This window comes from Taudactylus pleione, unplaced genomic scaffold (assembly GCF_031769625.1).
Source record: "Taudactylus pleione unplaced genomic scaffold, aTauple2 ptg000830l, whole genome shotgun sequence".
Taxonomy (NCBI): domain Eukaryota; kingdom Metazoa; phylum Chordata; class Amphibia; order Anura; family Myobatrachidae; genus Taudactylus; species Taudactylus pleione.
In genome coordinates this window covers 2,095,789-2,117,171 of record NW_028285232.1, presented here as the reverse complement: position 1 = coordinate 2,117,171, position 21,383 = coordinate 2,095,789, and the positions used below count along the sequence as shown (strand labels likewise).

The 21,383-nt window shown below is 45.0% G+C and overlaps 1 protein-coding gene across 1 annotated transcript in view; it reads right to left on the bottom strand.

Annotated features, from left to right (window-relative positions):
• The window catches only part of PHF24 (PHD finger protein 24), a 303,298-nt gene that overhangs the window by 205,760 nt on the left and 76,155 nt on the right, over positions 1-21,383 (bottom strand). Inside the window, exon 2 of the mRNA XM_088458415.1 lies at positions 5,695-6,094. Within this exon, the coding sequence (XP_088314541.1) occupies positions 5,695-6,090 (396 nt within the window). The 5' untranslated portion in view covers positions 6,091-6,094. The remainder of the gene's footprint in view (positions 1-5,694; positions 6,095-21,383) is intronic.

Genomic DNA, 21,383 nt, shown 5'->3' with positions numbered 1-21,383 from the left:
CCTGTGATCACAGTGAGCCATTAGATGTGTCATACATAGTGTATTGTGTGTCATAATTCCAGCATATACAGGACCAGTGATCACAGTAACCCATTATATGTGTCATACATAGTGTATTGTGTGTAATAATTCCAGCATATACAGGACCAGTGATCACAGTAACCCATTATATGTGTCATACATAGTGTATTGTGTGTCATAATTCCAGCATATAGAGGACCAGTGATCACAGTAACCCATTATATGTGTCATACATAGTGTATTGTGTGTCATAATTCCAGCATATAGAGGACCAGTGATCACAGTAACCCATTATATGTGTCATACATAGTGTATTGTGTGTCATAATTCCAGCATATACAGGACCAGCGATCACAGTAACCATTATATGTGTCATACATAGTGTATTGTGTGTCATAATCCCAGCATATACAGGACCAGTGATCACAGTAACCCATTATATGTGTCATACATAGTGTATTGTGTGTCATAATCCCAGCATATACAGGACCAGTGATCACAGTAACCCATTATATGCGTCATATATAGTGTATTGTGTGTCATAATTCCAGCATATACAGGACCAGTGATCACAGTAACCCATTATATGTGTCATACATAGTGTATTGTGTGTCATAATCCCAGCATATACAGGACCAGTGATCACAGTAACCCATTATATGTGTCATACATAGTGTATTGTGTGTCATATATCCAGCATATACAGGACCAGTGATCACAGTAACCCATTATATGTGTCATACATAGTGTATTGTGTGTCATAATTCCAGCATATACAGGACCTGTGATCACAGTAACCCATTATATGTGTCATACATAGTGTATTGTGTGTCATAATTCCAGCATATACAGGACTAGCGATCACAGTAACCCATTATATGTGTCATACATAGTGTATTGTGTGTCATAATTCCAGCATATACAGGACCAGCGATCACAGTAACCCATTATATGTGTCATACATAGTGTATTGTGTGTCATAATTCCAGCATATACAGGACCAGCGATCACAGTAACCCATTATATGTGTCATACATAGTGTATTGTGTGTCATACTTCCAGCATATACAGGACCAGCGATCACAGTAACCCATTATATGTGTCATACATAGTGTATTGTGTGTCATACTTCCAGCATATACAGGACCAGCGATCACAGTAACCCATTATATGTGTCATACATAGTGTATTGTGTGTCATAATTCCAGCATATACAGGACCAGTGATCACAGTAACCCATTATATGTGTCATACATAGTGTATTGTGTGTCATAATCCCAGCATATACAGGACCAGTGATCACAGTAACCCATTATATGTGTCATACATAGTGTATTGTGTGTCATATATCCAGCATATACAGGACCAGTGATCACAGTAACCCATTATATGTGTCATACATAGTGTATTGTGTGTCATAATTCCAGCATATAGAGGACCAGTGATCACAGTAACCCATTATATGTGTCATACATAGTGTATTGTGTGTCATAATTCCAGCATATAGAGGACCAGCGATCACAGTAACCATTATATGTGTCATACATAGTGTATTGTGTGTCATAATCCCAGCATATACAGGACCAGTGATCACAGTAACCCATTATATGTGTCATACATAGTGTATTGTGTGTCATAATCCCAGCATATACAGGACCAGTGATCACAGTAACCCATTATATGTGTCATACATAATGTATTGTGTGTCATATATCCAGCATATACAGGACCAGTGATCACAGTAACCCATTTTATGTGTCATACATAGTGTATTGTGTGTCATAATTCCAGCATATACAGGACCTGTGATCACAGTGAGCCATTAGATGTGTCATACATAGTGTATTGTGTGTCATAATTCCAGCATATACAGGACCAGTGATCACAGTAACCCATTATATGTGTCATACATAGTGTATTGTGTGTCATAATTCCAGCATATAGAGGACCAGTGATCACAGTAACCCATTATATGTGTCATACATAGTGTATTGTGTGTCATAATTCCAGCATATAGAGGACCAGTGATCACAGTAACCCATTATATGTGTCATACATAGTATATTGTGTGTCATAATTCCAGCATATACAGGACCAGCGATCACAGTAACCATTATATGTGTCATACATAGTGTATTGTGTGTCATAATCCCAGCATATACAGGACCAGTGATCACAGTAACCCATTATATGTGTCATACATAGTGTATTGTGTGTCATACTTCCAGCATATACAGGACCAGTGATCACAGTAACCCATTATATGTGTCATACATAGTGTATTGTGTGTCATAATTCCAGCATATACAGGACCAGTGATCACAGTGAGCCATTAGATGCAGCAGTAGGACCATCCTCTCTGAGCAGAATGTATTTATGTTAGATGTGGGCATCATTCCTGAGCATTAGAGCAAGTCCGGGAGTCTGGGGAAGCAGCAGAAGAACTTAGCACTGCCCTGGACATATATGTACATATCGGTCTCATTATGTACTGGATAGTCTATTATTATATAGTATTAATAATTAACCCTATAGATGGTCTATAGCAGTGCACCCCTAACAGTGCATGTTTTCCACATCTCCTAGCTGGTGCACAGATACATTTATTACTGGCTGACACATTTTAAAAGATCCACAGGTGGTGCTAATTATTTAATTTGTGATACTGAGAAGAACATCCAGCGCTAGTAACATTGCATTGTATTACTATTTCTATTGTGGTCAATGTGTGGGCTGGGGAGGGGGGTTTCCAGGCAGATGGAAACCCCCCTGCGTTTGCCTATGACAACAATGCTTTCCCTCTCTCTCATGGGCCTCCACTTCCTACCCTCTGCGATGGGCACTTCCTTCACATTGGGGGAAATTTATCAAATCTTCTACAGGGGAAAAGTGGAGTTGTTGCCCATAGCAACCAATCTGCCCCTAGCTGTCATTTTATACAACGTACTAGATGAATGATAGCTACATAGAAACTAATTGGTTGCTATGGGCATTAGATCCACTTATCCTCTTCAGATGGTTTAATAACTCTCACCCGACGTGGGTTCTCCTCTCTCTGCGCCATCTAGCGCAGCCTCCCCAGTCTTCAGCTTAGCCTCGCTCCGTGCTCCCACCTGTCCCTGCACCCACATATTGGACAAGGAGCAAAGCAGTAAAGAACGACGAGTAGCAAATTTGTACTTTGGCAAAACCATGTTACACTGCAGGGGGGTAATAATCTAAACCGAGCACACAGATTTAAGCTGGGTACAAACCGTACGACGGTGCGACCCAGCGATGCGGCCAGTAATGTAACGGTACATTATGCGCGCCGTACACACTGTCTGATACAGCATTCGACAACGCGATGTATCGTCACATGTTGCCTGTAACTACACCTTGTCGTTCACTATATCATCCCAGCTGCGTGCAGGACAGCAGATGGTGCGACGCGATGAACGATGGCCGGGCTGCGTGCAGGACAGCAGATGGTGTGATGCGATGAACGTTGGCCGGGCTGCGTGCAGGACAGCAGATGGTGCGACGCGATGAACGACGGCCGGGCTGCGTGCAGGACAGCAGATGGTGCGACGCGATGAACGATGGCCGGGCTGCGTGCAGGACAGCAGATGGTGCGATGTGATGAACGACGGCCGGGCTGCGTGAGCTGAAGCCTCCTGCAGCCTGGTCACGCCAAGAGGCCAGCAACCTGCGTCCGCCAACGCAGACCCTGGCCTCATCCCTCCTGGAAAATGGTGGCGGCACACCTCCGTTTCCGGGAACGGCGCCCAAACGCCTCAGCATGGCAATCATCCTGTGGCTTCAGAGGTCTGCGAGCGAGAGATCACAGGACCCGTTCTGCACATGCACAGTATGGGTCCCTGCGCCCTTCAACATCGGAGCTGTGCGTTTATCCTCGGAATCAGGCCCAGAGTGTACCCAGCTTTAGGGTTGGGAAGGGCGTACCCTAGCTCAATTCTAAATTTCATTGTAAACATAGTACTCATGCGCTACATGTAATACATACAAACAGGGCCACTGAGAGCTGATTGGGGCCTGGGTACTGGAGTGGGCATGGCCAAATACACGCCTCTAGGTCTGAACGAGCGAACCAAATATGCGGTCGTTTTTTGGAAAACTACAACCCCTGGCCGCTCGCATCTTACGTCATGTCGGCTATTTATTAGATTAATCGAGTACGTCGACCAGCGTCTGAACTGCTCGCTATTTTTGTGGTTGGTTTTTCCTACCACAATCTTGCGAGCAGTTCTGACTATAAAATAACCCAGTGACGTGGTCAATGACGCTGCTGTATTAATTATGCACACCCATAAAACGCCCGTTTTGACCTTTAAGCACGCCTGCGTTCGGATCTCCACTCCCCGTTTTCAAGCACCTTCCCCTGTTACCACCCACATACGCCTCCTCATGTCACTCAAAATAGCAGGCATTCGCTATTTAGCGAACAAACGATTTTCGGCCGCACTGACTGGTTCGCACATGCATATTACGATCCGTACGCATGCGCAGTTGTGCAAACATCGGTACGAACGAGCGGTCGCTTACGAGCGGCTCTGAATCAGGCCCTTAAACTACATACGAACACCCCACCCAGTTACACCAATTCAGTCTCTGAATGACCTGCTGATGCATAAGCTCAACGCCACAACATACTCACCTATATCACTTCTCATTCCCATTCATCACCACCCATGAGGCTCCCACCTACCTTACAGATAGCTGGCACCATTCAGCAGGATGCTAGGCCCTGCATGCCCCATCCACCTGCCCATGCACCCCCTCCCAAGTGTATCTACATTTCATGTTCCTCTCTACACTCACCTTATCAGAGAGGGGGGAGATGTAGCAATCCTTGGAGAGATAAAGAAGAGAGAGATATAAAGTACTAATCAATTCCTGCTATATTTCAAACACGGCCTGTAAGTGACAGTTACAGTAGGAGCTGATTGGTTGGTACTTTATATCCATCCACTTCATCTCTCTCACTAAGGTTTGATACATCTCCCCTCAAATCTGCTGCAGTCTCTTCTTCATATATCCGGGGGACCCTTAATATTTATGGGTATCCCCTGAAAACACCTGTGTTTTGGGGAATAACCCACAAATATTATTTGATAGATTGGCTCCTTGAGGGGAGAAAAAGTGGAGAAGTTGCCCATAGCAACCAATAGGTGTCTAACTGTCATTTCATAGAATGTGCTAGATACATGACAGCTAAAAGCTGATTGGTTGCTTTGGGTAACTTCTCCACCTTCTCTCTCTCCAGGCCTTGATGAAAGGACCTTTAGCTAAGGAGCCACGCTGAAAGTAGGGATGTCCCAGTGGTGGTTGCCCTGTATACAGGAGACTCCGGCTGTCCTGCTAATTGTGGATTCCTATACAAATGTCTATGGCTGTAATTATTAATAATAATAATAATATAACAAGAACACTTCCCTTGTATGCAGAGCAAATACATCATTAATTAAAAGCGGAATCATAATAACCCAAAGTTGAGCCCAATTAATATGGGCTAGACACAAAAGAGAAAGAGTCTCAGTTATGGAGACAATGTTGTCTACTCAGATGTAACCGCATTATATGAATACAGATCTGCGCTAGGTTTCCATACTGGGGACACTCTCTACCTGTCCGCCAGGTGTGTGATGTAACATGCGCAGCAGTACGCCTCACCTCCTCTCGCTGGTCCAGGCTGATCTCAGGGGGGTCGTCGTCATTCAGAGCCCGGGTCGGTCTGATGAAGGCCGGTGGGGTGAAACGTTTAGTTTTATCAAATTCATCGGGTTCCACTCCTCTCCCATCACGTAACCTCTCCCAGGCTGCCCTGTTTATGGGGTTCTCCTGCCGAGGCTGCGTCTGACAAGGTGACGCAGTGCTGGAACCATCCTCATCTTTCTCTTCCTCCAGCACCTGGTCCAGGATGTCCGCCTTGCTTCCCTTCCGGATGCAGCCCTCGGATTTTCTCTTGGCGGGCGGCCTGTCCTTTACCCCATCCTTAAATGCGGAAACTGCAATGCTGACTTTCTGCACCTGCTCCACGGTCTGTCTCTTGGACATCAGGACACCCATCCTCCTACAGAGGGGGAGAGAGACAAGGGCGTTAGGCTGAAACTGGAATCTACCATTTAGGTTTAGTCCCAGAGTTCTGGAAGCAAAAAAAAAACATTATTATTAACAACAAAAGAAATGAATAGGATCCAAACTAAAAGAAAAAAAAAAGGACACAAATAAATTAAATTCCAAAGGATTTCTGGACTAACCAGAACCAGTCTCATCCCTGTCCTGTTGCTGCTTTCCCAGCATCTGTAGCCAAATGAGAGCCTAGCCTGATTCTGAGTAGGGAGCAAAGCAACAAGGAGCAAGTAACTTTGTATCTGGCACAAACCATGCTGCAATGCTAGGGGGGGGGGGGGGGGGGGATATATTACTGTATGCTTGCATGCAGGGTAAATACTGTACTGCCTGCTGTTGCATGTAGCCCCCGGACGCTGGACAGCTTTATTCTTACACTGCAATTTAGATGTGCAAAGTTACTGGCTTTTCTTTTTGTTACTTTACTCCCTACTCAGAATAAGGCCCAGAGTCATCATTCCTGCTAGTAGTATAAAAAGAAAGGTATCCTCTGCTCGGTCATTCAGGGCTGTTTGCCATCATACATAACAAAAATATGCAGATACATGATAAATATGCAGTAAGCAACACCCTATCTGGGGCATGGGCTGCTCCACCTGCACGGCAGACTATTTGATGCAATGCTTTTCCTATTGGGCGTGCAAACTGCAAAGCACAGGCCTGGGCAGAGGCATCATCCCAGCTACAGACAGGCTCTTCTGCTATCGATAGAGCTCATCAGTGCAGGAGTCACATAGCCGTTTCCCCTCAATCAATTTAGGGAACTACTGTACAGGTCACATAGTCAGAGCCGTGGATTAGATGTTTGAGAAATTGTATTTTGAATTCCGATACTGGGACAGTTCCCTCTTCTCTCCCGGACCAGCATTGCGCTGATATTACCCTGACCGTTATATATATATATATATATATATATATATATTTTTTTTTTTTTTTTTTTAAGCTCAATACTTACATAATAGAATAGCCTACACAACAAGAAATATATACGGTGTATAATATTTAAATGTATCAGATGAAATAAAAAAAAATAAAAAAATCCTCCGTTTGCGCTGAGGCCGCTGACAGCTTCTTGTAGAGATAACGGGGACTGTGCCTGGGCTCTGAATGTTATTTTTAGCTATAAGACAAAAGCCGCCGTTCTGCGCTGCGATGTTTGTTCCTCATCACAACAGATAATGAGAGAAGGAGACAGATGAGGGACAAGGACCTTTTGCATCAATGAGAAGCGGAGGCATTTTGCAGGCACAGTGCACCGGTTTGATGAATTTGAATAGCGGCTCGGGGGGTCCAGGTAATGCGCAGGATGACAGACTGTGACAATATGCTTTGAAGAGTAATGGTTGCTCAGAGGCGGAGGCACAGCCTGCCACAACTGATACACAAAGAGGAAAGGAATCTTGTAACCCTGTGCTGGAGCCAACTGAAGTGTCTGTGGCGCAGCGGCTGGTCTGTCAGCGTGGAAAATATGACATTAGTAAAGAGCCTGGAGAAAGCTATTAAGCAGCGCTGACAAGTGGCGGCACGGAGAGCGTTTCTCATGTACTGGAGCTCGGTGTCAGTTCCGCAGAGACAAGAGTGCGGGAAGGGGGGAAGGACGGGGACTGGGAATAATACTGATGGCCACTGGTGTGACCTCAGCTTATACGAGACATTATATTATATTACAGTTTATGTCCCAGAGAATAAATGTGTGCGGGATATACTGTATATATCGCTGCCAGATCCGATTTATGTAGAAATATGACACAGTACGTTCTAACATTGTATAAATGCTAACGGCAAAGGTGACTGTAATAAGGGAGGGGGATATATTGATCGAACAATGAAAAATATATTGGTAGCGGATTGGCAGGTGTGTACGCCCGATGTGTCTGTGACCAATGCCAATATTGCCAATATATCAAGCAGATAAGTCTGTGCTCCCGCATGTTTGTACGAGTGACCCGCCACCCGCTGCCGGAACCGCCGACATTTAAACGCCCACCCAGTAGTGATGTCAACCCGAGCAGCCGATTGGTAAGTGTGTATAGCTATCGGCCAATCCGTCAGCCACTTTGTCTTTTAAGCGTGTACCCAGCGTAACGCACTGCTCCAGAGTCTAATGCTGGGTATACACTGGCCGACAGATCGTGTGTGCGTCGTCCTGCGTGTACAGACGACATGTCTGTGAATGAAGTCGTTCCCAGACATATGGCGTCGTTTGTGCAGCGCAGCCGGTGACAGATACATCAGCTCATCGTGCTGTCTGTACAGGCGGTCAGACATCTTCCCGTACACTTCTGCAGAGGCTGCGGGTGACTGACATCACAACTGGGCAGGCAAATGTTAATGCCCGTCCAGTTGTGACATCAGGCACGACACATCGGGAAGACGATTGGTAATTGGATATGCACCAATCGGCAGATAGGACAGCTGATCTAGTGTGCAGGGCTGCTATCAGAAATTGTGGGCCCCAGTACTGACAAATAGGCAGGGCCCCCTCCCCGGGGTATGGGACAGAGGTGGGCGGAGTTGTGGATGTGGGTAGAGCTACTTTGGGGGTGAGGGACAGGGAGGGCTAGATCTGTTGGGAGCACAGGATTAGACATGGTGTGGGGCTGGCACAGGGGGCATGGAAGGCTGGACAATGGGGGGGTACTGGGCTGGGAAGGGTGGCACAAGAAAGGGAAGGCTGAGGGGGCAAAGGGCCGGGAAGGCAGGCTGGCTGGACTGGGGATGCAGGGAAGCCTAGTATCATTATTATGTCATCAATTCATTTTTTTTTTTTGTCATATTCGAGATTTAGATAATTGCAAAAAAAAAAAATACTTTTAAGCACCTTATAAATTTCGGTAGACACAGGCAGCCTGGGAGAAAGGGCATCGGATGCATTTCTGGAGAGAGAGGGGGCCCTGGTAGCAGAGCTGCAGAGGTGTGGAATGCAGTGATGTGCGGTACCGCACGTCATCACTGGTGGAATGCACCCAGCAGCCAGAGAAGAAGGGTCTCGGTGGCATTTAAAACATAGAGCTGGCCGCGAGCCAATCACAGCTCGCGGAACAGCAGCCAGCCAATCAGTAGCGGCCGCTGCTGATGGCAGCTGTTCCACTGCTGATTGGCTGGCTGCCGTTCCGCGAGCTGTGATTGGACCACGGACGGCTCCATGTTTTAAATGCCAGAGAGATTGTTTTCTTCTCTGGCTGCCAGTGCATTCCACCAGTGACGTGCGGTACCGCACATCACTGCATTCCACACCTCTGCAGCTCTGCTACCAGGGCCCCCCTCTCTCTCCAGGACTGGAGTCCCCGCAGTCCCCACCTGATGGCGGCCCTGCTAGTGTGTATCCAACCTTAACATTAGACTGTTCTGTTCAGTCACTTAATAGGACAGATCCTGTGCAGGCGGATTCCTTGCTGCCTGATTTCTAGCACTAGCCCCTTGGATCCACAGTACAGAGCTGTGTGTCCTGCTGCTGGGAAGAGTGACAGGGGAGGCAGGAATGTGCTATATAACTGCTTCATTTCTATGTAGTTATTGGTCTATGCACTGACCCTCCTGGGAAGAGATATCCACTGTCTCTATTTTTGTGCATTACTACATGTGATTTCCTATCAACACAACCTTATCTCCCTCTCCCTGTCCATGCAAACCTAGGAGATCGTCCTCTCAGTCTCTGGCAGTAAATGTTCTCTATATACCTTGTCACAGTGACTATCAGGAACCTGTAAGTCAATATCTGTCTACCAATAGGGAGCCATTAATCCCTTTCTTACCTGTGAACAGACTTTCCCAAGTTTCCCTTATACGCCATCAGTCCTTTACACATGCCCATTATGTGCCACCAGACCCCTCCACATACCCTTATATGTCATCAGTCCTTTACACATGCCCATTATGTGCCATCAGACCCCTCCACATACCCTTATATGTCATCAGTCCTTTACACATGCCCATTATGTGCCATCAGACCCCTCCACATACCCTTATATGCCATCAGTCCTTTACAAATGCCCTTTATGTGCCATCAGACCCCTCCACATACCCTTATATGCCATCAGTCCTTTACAGATGCCTATTATGTGCCAACAGACCCCTCCACATACCCTTATTTGCCATCAGTCCTCTATACATGCCCCATATTTGCCATCAGACCTCTCCACCTACCCTTATATGTCATCAGTCCTTTACACATGCCCCTTATGTGCCAACAAACCCCTCCACATACCCTTATAAGTCATCAGTCCTTTACACATGTCCATTATGTGCCAACAGACCCCTCCACATACCATTATATGTCATCGTTCCTTTACACATGCCCCTTATGTGCCAACAGACCCCTCCACATACCCTTATATGTCATCGTTCCTTTACACATTTTTTTATATGGGATGGTGATGAGCACAGTCTTACAGATTTCGTCACATCACTGAATCACAATGAATTTAATTTAACCTTTACTTGTCAGTTCAGTAGTCAGGAAATTTCTTTTCTTGATATTCAGTTGAAAGTGGAGGCAGGAATTATTACTACTAAAACCTATAGAAAACCAGTAGACACCCTCCAGTTTCTACATTACAACAGTAGTCACTACAGACCTTGGGTTCAAAATATTCCATATGGTCAATTGCGTCGCATAAATTGCAATTGTTCCAGAAATGAGTATTTTGAAGAACAATCATCAGAATTAGTAGAAGCATTCAGAGAGAGAAATTATCCAATACACCCAGCATTGTGTTTAATAGATCAGACAATTTGAGGAATATCTAAACTAGGAGCCATTTTATAGATAAAAGATCATTAGAAGAAAAGGTTAATTCAAACTGTGAATAGCTGTTACAGAAACCTATCGGTTGCTTTAAATGCAATGCATCTAGGTGTCTAACGTGCCAATTTGTCAGTGGCAAAAGAAAAGTATTTTAATCGAGAGTAACAGGAGAATGTTTTGAGATGTCCACATTTGTCAACTGTAATACTACTTTTGTCATTTATATATTGGAATGTAGTTGCGCCTTCCAATATGTTGGAAGAACCACCAGGAATCTGAAAAGAAGATTATTAGAACATAGACGCAACATCCAACATGCTAAGGGGGTAATAGTCTATACCAACATTTCTATAATGTACATCAGAACAATACGACAGTTGTAAAGATTACCGGAATTGAAGTTATAAAACCGACGGATAGGGGCGGGGACAGATATAGGAAATTATGCATACGAGAGAATTATTGGATCCATACTTTAAGAACTTGATTACTCCAATGAAATATATTTTTGATGGGAGGTTAGTTTTAGCTATAGGTTATTTGAGGTATCATTGCTTATATTTTAATCTTCTTCTATCCCCATTAACTCTCTCTATACTAAATAATAGTTTGACTAAATAGCTTTTTTATATTTAAGTTGATTCATCAAAAATCCTGTGTTCCTTTCGTTACATGAAGTTATGATTCTCTGTTCCGCGGATTTGGTATGATATGCTGGGACATTTCTTATCTAGAATCTTGAAATATTGATACTTTTAAAAAAATATCCTTCTCTAGTATTTCTTATTACTTTTTATATATATTTTTTCACATATATATATATTTTTTTAAAAGTGAGTGCATGCATACTCATTTTTTATTTTTATATGTGTACCAGGATACAAGCGTCTGTATATGTGTGTATAAATATATATATATACTGTAACAAAAAACACTAACCCACGACACTCACCATTCCTAGATTTGGGGTGCATCATGGTATGTGACCACATTGTTTAAATAGAAATCACAGGGGCTCTGCACTCACTGAGTGCAGAGCCCCTGTGCTTAATATATATATACTGTGTATATATATATATATATATATATATATATATATATATTTATTTATTTTTTGGAAGCTATTCATTAATAAATATAATTTTTTTTCTTTATCTTTATTTTATAATTTATTTATTGAGTTATGTTAGTTTATTATTGATTGATTCTCTCAGTGAAGCAAATTAAAATGTTGTTCAAAATGTTGTTTATATTGTGACATTTTCTATTGCAAACCTTCCTTTGTAAATCCTTTTGGAGTTTTTTTTTCAAACTGCAGACACATTCGTAATTGATTAATGATTAAGAGCTGAGTATAACCAATCTACCAATTAGGAGTTAAATAGTCCCAACTTGTCAGTAGTACAACATCCTCTGATGAAATTACCTGGTGTAAAGAAACATGTTAGGAAGACTGTTATGGTACAGCCTGGTTTATTTTACTATTACTCACTGCTAATACCACGGAAATCACCAGTAGTAATCTATCTACAAGCTGCTCCACACAGGGACCCTTCAAGGAAGCCCGCTTCTACCATCCGTTGATGTTATAACCACATTTATCTATACCTTAACCAATATGAATTGGTTCCGTTCATCTGCAGAACCACCGGACCTTTGACTACAACATCCAGCATGCCCTGTGTCCGCCAGGGTAGAGACGCCGGTCTCATCCAGGAGGCTAGCGAGGACGCGAGTCCGTACAAAGACTCCGGCGTATGGTGTATACGGACCAGCGGAGACTTTTTCTTATAACAACGGAGTGGTAAGACATTTTGCCATTGGGGCACAGATATTGACATCCAATCTTGGGACCTTGAGGGGAATTCAATTAGAGGCGAAAAGCCATATTCGCCTGTTTTTTTGCGAATATTTTGCCAAAAAAAAATTCGCCAAATTCAATTCCAGGACAATTGCGCCTAAGCGGAAACAATTCTCCAAAAAAGATTCTCCAATCAATAGCTGGTGAAAAGAAATGCAAAATCTTTATTTTGGGGTGCAAATGTGGGGAAACAACTCAGACCCATTGAGACAGCCCCCCAAAGGACAAATCTGCCCAAAAAAACAGAAACAAAAACCTAAGAACACCCCAAAAAAGACATGTAATTTTTGGGGTGAAAATTTAAAAAGTGGGGGGATAAACATAAAAAGTAGCGAAATAGACTTCTTGGGGTCCCCAAGTATGGGTCAGGTGTTTTTGGGATTGCAGGTGCATGCAGCAGGTGGATTTTTCACGTTTTTTAAAAGTTCACTTTAGAGACATAAAAACATGCTAGCACCCATTTTCAAGTACCCTAAATTTGACAGGACTTATTTTCACCAAAAAATCCTGCTTTATGCCATTCTTCACCACTTTTACAAAGACGCTAATAGCAAGCAATTTACACAACTTAAGTACACAAAATAGTCTTATTAGGGCTATTAGTACACATCTACAGTATATTGATTCTCTATGTTAATATCTTTTTCTGGGGTACAGACTGATTTCCACAATTCTTTCAGTACTTTTCGCCTGTTCCGCATTCGCCTATTTCCGTTTTCGCCTGTTTTGCAATTGAATTAGGCGAAAAGCGGGGACGAGCACGGAATAAATTAGCCTCTGAAACAGGCGAATGAAGCGAAAAGTTGGACAGGTAAAAACTTTGCCTCTAATTGAATATGGCCCTTCAGTATTTCACTTTATTGCGGAGTGAACATTGTGGATACTGTCTATAACAGCCGGGACTGTGTTTATTTATTGCTCTTTGGGACATTGTATCCAATGATTCCATGAAAGAGATACCTTTGAATAAGGGTTACAATATAACTCATATGAGTTGATACCCCTTTTACACCAGGTTTTTGCTCTGGTGTAAAAGGGGTATAACACTGTTGAACAGCTGCTAAGTTGAACATATCGCATTTAGGCCCTGATTCAGACCCACTCGCGAGCGGCTGTCCGCTTGCAAGTGGGTCGATGTTCTGCACTGAGCATGCGCACGACGGAGGGAGCTCCGTCGTGCGCATACGCCAGACGCGACGAGCGAAGGAAAGTCCTTCGCTCGTTGTGTCTGATCAAAGGGGGCGTGCTGTCGATGTTGATTGACAGCACGCCCCCTTTGGTGGGCGTGCCGGGGGCGTGCCTCCCTGACGGGTGCGTTCCCACGGGAACGCCTCCCGTCAGAAGCCGGCCCACTGACATCACTAGTGATGTCAGTGGGAGTGATTTTGGCTCTGATAAAGCCAAAATCACTCCGGAGCTTGCGGTTGAAAACCTCAACCGCAGGCTCCGGCTTGCAGTTTCGATGGTCGCGATGGTCAAGACCATCGCGGCCATCAAACTGCACGCTCGTATAGCCTGTGGGTGGTGACCCACAGCTATACGAGCGTCCAGGAGGACGCTCCATTTTCATGGAGGGCGGCCCTCATTCAGAGCGTGCGCTCTGCTCAGAGCGTACGGCTCTGAATGAGGACCTTAGTCTACATTTAGTTTATTATCGCCAGCTGTTTTTTTTTCTTTTTCTTTACACATGCCCATTATGTGCCATCAGACCTCTACACATGTCCCTTTTCTGCCATCACACCCCTCCACATGGCAGCTTCCCTTGAATAATATCTCCTGGTTTGGAATATTGTTCTAGTGTGAGTGACAGGCTGAATATTAGCAAAGATTATAAGGTTTTGTTTTTTTGTTGTTTTAAAAGATTAATTAATTATGGACAGAAATGTATTGCAGTGCAGGGAACTCGTAGACCTGGGACCAGCCCTGTGAATAAGAAATCATCAATACCAAGCTAGGTAAATTTGTGGGGCTACAGTATATAAATAAGCAATAATATAGGTGTGTGGGAAGGCTGCACTTACTGTTACATTTGTTGCATGTGATGGAATTTGCTCTTATCAACCACCCTTTTTTTTTTTTTTCATTAAAATTAATGATCTTGCAGAAGGTGTGATATCTGATTTCAGGTGCCTGCGCTTAGGCTGCCTAGGAACGTGTTGCCTCTGGATACAGCTGTGACTGTACACTGTCATTTAATGTCCTTACAGTTACTCCACATTTACATTGCCTGTGTTATTTCATGTAATCAGGAGTTAGCTGGGAGATTCAACCACACGCCTGCGATACTCCCATACTACTCCCAGAAGACAGAGCGGCTCCACTGAGCCTATATTCATGCAAACGGCCTTTGAGCATGCGTCAGAGTGGCGAGTAGCGCATGCGTCCTGATGGTTACCACGCGGAGATGCAGAACAGTTGTGTAATGCAGGGTCTGTGGATTTCAGTGGATGACCCTGGGAGGTTACAGTGGAGGGTGGCTCAGTGGACGCGTCGAGGCTGTCACTGCAAGCGCTTGCGTCCATAGAAGGCAAAGCCGCCATGCTCAGACAGAGAGGCTGCGTCTGCCCTAGGGCTGGTGCAAGTTTTCATGGTGCGTCTAATGCTCGGCTGCACAATTTGCCAGTGGGCATCGCAGTATTAAGAAGCCTAAAGGAGCTGCTTTATTTTGCCAAATTTACCTCTTTGCCTTCCAGGGCTTGGTCCCGATGGCCAACGCTGTGATGTCATAGTCATTGAAGCCTTTTAGCATATTTTTAAGTTTTCAATGTTTTTAGGTTTTCAATGTGAGTATAATGACACATATGCATCAATGTACTGATTTTACACTATCCGTGGCCTGGCCATGACTTTATCACCACACTTTTCTGTACAGGGACAATGCATACGTTGGCTGTTCCATAATGGAGATGATACTGTATTGCTCTGGGCTTGATTCAGCAAGGTACGCAATGGCGATTACGGATGCTGAATGACTGTTTGCCATCGCGCATGCTTATAAGCTGCACTGCGCATTGATTGCATTGCGATTACAGACTGTAGCGTGTAAGTTCAGACAACCAATGGGAGACTGATATGATGCAAACAGGTAAGCTTTTTATTCCAGGCCTGAAAAGGCAGAGCCAGGCAAACACAGTTCATGAACAATAATACAGCAGTTCAGACAAGCAGAGTACTCATAGCACAGTCATGGTTCAGATTGTCCAGCACAGAGAGAGCTACTGAAGGTGCAACCTCCCCCTCACATTCCCCCTGACTAATACCCCTTTTAAACCGGAGCTAAAACCTGGGTTATTGCAGGGTTAACCCTGGTAGCCCCTTGGTGTAAAAGGGGAAAGGGTTGGATCGCTGGGTCGAGTGACCCGGCAATCCAACCCAGGTAACTTGCAGGGTTTAACACAGGAGTAACCCGTGAAACCCTGCAGTGTGAACGGTGCACTCTGAGTCACGATGACCTGGAGCACGCCGCATGCCGGCCAATTGGTCCGGCTTCAGTAGCACTTGGAGATGACGTCATCTCCAAGCATCCACTTCAACGACGGAAAAGCCGGGTCTATGCAGTGCTCCGGTGTGAACGGCGCTGGCTCTAGAATATCCTTGGTTGGCGCTAGCTAAATTCCGGGTCAAACCAGGAATTTAGATGTAAAAGTGGTATTACTAAACTTACCAGGTTTTTATACCTTAAGACCCCCATACATCAGAGATTGATTGCAGCAATCGTGCAATTTGCAATAGATTGTGTATAAAAATCTTTCCCTTTTTCAATCGATTGCAAATTGCACGATTGCTGCAATCAATCTCTGATGTATGGGGCCCTTTAGTTGGTCTTAATTGAGGTGCGGGTGTGGTTCCACCCTGGCTACAGAGAGCCTTTCCTCAGAATGTGGGAGAGACCCACTCTGTCACACAGAGGAAATCATGGCAAAGTGAGTGACAGGCTGTCAGCGTTTGGGGGTGGTCGGAAGAACGCAGGTGTGCCTGTCTGTTTGGACGTCATTTCTTGGGCATGCAGAAATGAGCCACAGAGATTGCATGAGAGCTCTCTGCATCTGGGGAGACTTGCAGTGTCTGCGGCTGGTCATATCTGACGTAAATGCTGCGTGACTGGCCCATGTGCATCGATGGTACCGATGTTAACGCAGAAGAGCGACAGTGGACGGATGTGAGAACGCAGCAGTGGGCGTCTTTATGCTGGCTGAGCTTTGGCAGGCATCAGCATATTTTCGCAGCTGCAATGGCCTTGCTGCTGAATCTCGCCCTCTGCGTCTATCCTACCAGTGATCGGTACGTGTAAACACATAAGGGTCCTTTTGTACTTGTTTTTGATATAGCAAACAAGCTGGGACGGCTTTTCATTGGTGTGTAAGTGACTCATAGAGGTGAGTCTAGCCAATCACTGACTTATGTTGGGACGGACCTGTATATCAGCCCTGAACATGAGGAGTTAAAGTTTAGACTTATTGCCATGTCATAGACAACAGGGCAGCACTGAGATGGAGATTTCATTTAACTGGAACCGCTGCGGGAGGTGGACGGGGCAGTCCTGCTCCCATCTTTATCCAACATGTGAGGGAGAAAAGTAATATCATATCATGTACACTATATAATGTATGTGATCCCTACTCCTCAACAGGCCAAACTATGATCTATACTGGCTGGAGGGTGGAACAGCTCAGAACAGAAATGTGATAACCTAATGACAGCTAAGGCGTGCGCTCCCACCCTGCATTATGGGGCGTAATCTGAAAGACCCTCCCTAATCCACATCTTGCCACAATAATATCCAATGTATCATTACAATATCCTAATGGTGCTAAACAAGTTCCAGTCCCCTATGCATACAGTAGGCTAGCCATATCTTCCCTTTAATTCGGGAGACATATGAATTACACAGGTTCTGTGGCTGATTAAACCCAGGTGAGACTTGAAGTCAGCCAGCCACAGAACCTGTGTAATTCATATGTCTCCCGAATTAAAGGGATGATATGGGCTACATATACATAACATGTCATTATAACTAGAACTACAGCATTATATAAAGGATATACCCATCCCATCGCAAATACTCCCAACAGGTCACGTTTTCAAAGCATTCCTTAATCATGGTGAACTCCTCTGGGCCATTATATCTTTGCTACAAAAGGAAATCCTTAAAATGTGTCCTGTTGGGCACATATGAGAATCCCCGAGCATGGTCATAGGGAGATATGGCTGCACCATTGTATGAAATGAAAGTTGTTTAGGAGTAAGGATTTAGGGCCTGATTCAGAGCCGGACGCTATTTGCGGTCGTTCGTTCAGAAAAAAGGGGTGGCTATTCAAATGAACCGTTCGCTCTTTGCGGTCTGTTCACGCCTCTAGGTCTGAACGAGCGAACAAAACTTGCGGTCGTTTTTTTGGAAAACTACGCCCCCTGGCCGCTCGCATCCTACGTCATGTCCGCTATTTATTAATCGAGTACATCAACCAGCATATGAACTGCTCGCTATTCTTGTGGTTGGTTTTTCCTACCACAATCTTGCGAGCAGTTCTGGCTATAAAATAACCCAGTGACGTGGTCAATGACGCTGCTGTATTAATTATGCACACCCATAAAACGCCCGTTTTGACCTGTAAGCACGCCTGCGTTTGGATCTCCACTCCCCGTTTTCAAGCACCTTCCCCTGTTACCACCCACATACGCCTCCTCCTGTCACTCATATTAGCAGGCATTCGCTATTTAGCGAACAAATGATTTTCGGCCGCACTGACTGGTTCGCGCATGCGTATTACGATCCGTACGCATGCGCAGTTGGGCAAACATCGCTCGGAACGAGCGGCTCTGAATCAGGCCCTTATTCCTCCCTTCCAGACAAACAATTCATGAATACATTACAATGTTAATGTGGTGTGCAGTGGGGGAACCTCAACTGTGGTCAGCGCATGGCTGCAGCGCCTGAGGGTGCAAAGCGGCCATAATGTCGCACATCCATAAACGGCGGCAGTTCTGCCACCACTACCTGCACCCACAGTCATCTATGCGGCTGTCCTGTGAGGCCATAGCAGGATGGACCACATCACCGACCACTCGTGGCCTGCAGCTATAGGGCCTGATTCAGCAAGGAACGCAGTTGCTAATACGCACGCAATCAGCCGATTCATGCGTACTATGCTTGTGTATGCATCGCAGTGCGCATGCGCAAACTAGCTATTGCGATCAGGACTGCTATCGCAGTGACTACGCAGACCCATCGCAGAGTGATTGACAGGAAGTGGCGTTTGTGTGTGGTAATGGGGGGTGGTCGGCCGAATCCAGGCGTGCCAGTGCGTTTGAACGCCCTTGCAGGGGCGTGCATAAATTAGCCACTGTGATGCCCTACGCAGCCTGAGGTCTCATAGCATGCGCGGACGTTAGCAATTTCTGAGTAAGGTCAGGGCTTACGCAAGTACTCAATGTTACCGATGGTTTCGCAGTCTTGCTAAACATGTGTAAGGTAAGGTGGGCGTCCATATGTAGTGCAGCAGTAGCATACTATCGCAGTTGAATTGTGTGCGTAATCGCTATTGCATTCGCAGTTGCGTTCCATAGTGAATGAGGCCCTGTGTTCCATGCTTTGTTGTGTATAAAATTGTATCTTGTAGAACAGTTTCCTGGGTAAAGGAGGCGCTGATATAGTTGTATTTATTGTTTGCAGCACATTATTGTCACGATCCCTAACACAACGCTTTCTGTTACTCATCTAACGCAATGAATTCAGACATTCGGTGAAGTCCATGGTCCCAGCGGGCACCTGAGATGTCCGCCACACTCCTGGCATCCCTGCTAATTCGCTAAGAGCGAGCACTGACCACGTAGAAGGGCACACAGCAAGCTGGCGATTGTCTCAAATGAGTCCGGCTGCAGTTTTCACTTTCTCCGGGGGCTTCCAGTAATTGATTTTTATTAGAGAAAGGTCGTCAGTCAACACATCTAATCAATTAGCAGCCGTATTGCTGCGCAGCACAATCACGCGGCCGCCATAGGAGAAGGGTCACCAGGCAGGAGTACCCCATGCTGCGTACAGCAAATTAACACATTTGCGATCTGAAGGGTGCGGAAAAGATTTACATCAAACCAAAGAGATTATCTGCAGCAGCCGGGTGCTGGGTATTCGGGGGGAGTACAATATAACAGCAGATTTTCATACAAATAGCTAATTAACTGATTATACATTTTGTGAAACTGCAAGTCTCTGGCACCCACCAAAAAACACCATTATTGGCCACGAATCCCCCCTATTACTGCAGGATCGCCCTCGGATTCTTGCCTTCCCTGACACGTCTGATTAGCATTTCTAAATATTGCATGTTAATGAAAGGAAATACGTGTTTTTCAACAATATTGCTGAGATGCTGCTTGTTTAGTAATAATGAGTCATTCATCCAGCAGCAAGATTCTCCTAAGCATTATGCATGAGAATCACACATTAAATAAGAACTCGGCCTACACTCATTATAACTTCATCCACTCTTTCCCTTACAGACTCTTACTTTACACATCGACACATAATTGTCTGTAATCGTCTCATCATCATGTATTTGGTTTGAGTGAGGGGGATGTGCTGATCGCTGTTGCGTTTGCCCCAGGGTAACCAGAACTGGCAGTAAGGATTACACTTGTAACATTTAGGGGGAGTTTTACTAACCTGCAATGCGTTGCAGGATATCCATAGTAGCGCTCTGCTAAATTCTAGTGTGGGTGGGGGCAGCCCAGCAGGCGAGCCGTCCGCTCTCGCTTATAGATACGTACTATAGAATGGGGTTTGTGCTGAGCGCTACACCTGTGCGTATGATATACGGAGTGTCGTGTGCGAAAATTCTGCATCTGCGGAGGCTGAGGAATAACTTGTGTCTATGCGATTTCTACAAAATTCAGAGCAGAGTTGTAATAAAATCTTAGGATGATTTAGGGGTCTATTCAGCATTGATTGTTTTACATAAAAAATACGGAAACTCTGATTTCCGTATTTTTTATGTAACTCTCCTTTCATCAATGGGATCATGGAGAGGATAACGTAATTATCTTCTCCATTGATTCCCATCTCGCAGAGTAACGCCCTGTAGGGATCAGCCATTGATCTCTACAGTGTTTTAACGCTTTTTGCTATTCAAAGCAAAAAGTGTGAAATCACTCGATAAACATTTCCTTTATATAACGCCATCTCAGAATGGCGTTCTATGCAGACAATACTTATTTATCCCGAAAACTGCAGGGACAGAGGGAAATTTTCCCATAAGTCCCTGCAGCATCTTGTAAGCCCGCTGCGATACAGGTGGAGCCGTTACGCTCCAAAACTGAAACAATGTGTTTGTGGTTGCACATGTGCAGTTGAAACCGGGAGATGCCGAGGAGCAGGGTGCAGAGGTAGGTGAGCTGCCGCAGCTCTGCGGTGAGAATCTGGGCAAGGCTTTATCACTGAAGTGGTGAGAAGGCACTGAGTACCCGCTGCAGAAGCGCCAGCTGAGACTAACGACCTCATTCAGAGTTGGTCGAAGCGGCCGCGCGGTCGTACGCCACCGATTTTCGCTATACTGCGCATGCATAAAGTTCGCAATGCGCGTGCGCAAACTAGCTGCTACAATCAGAAATTTCTCTCTCCTTGAACAC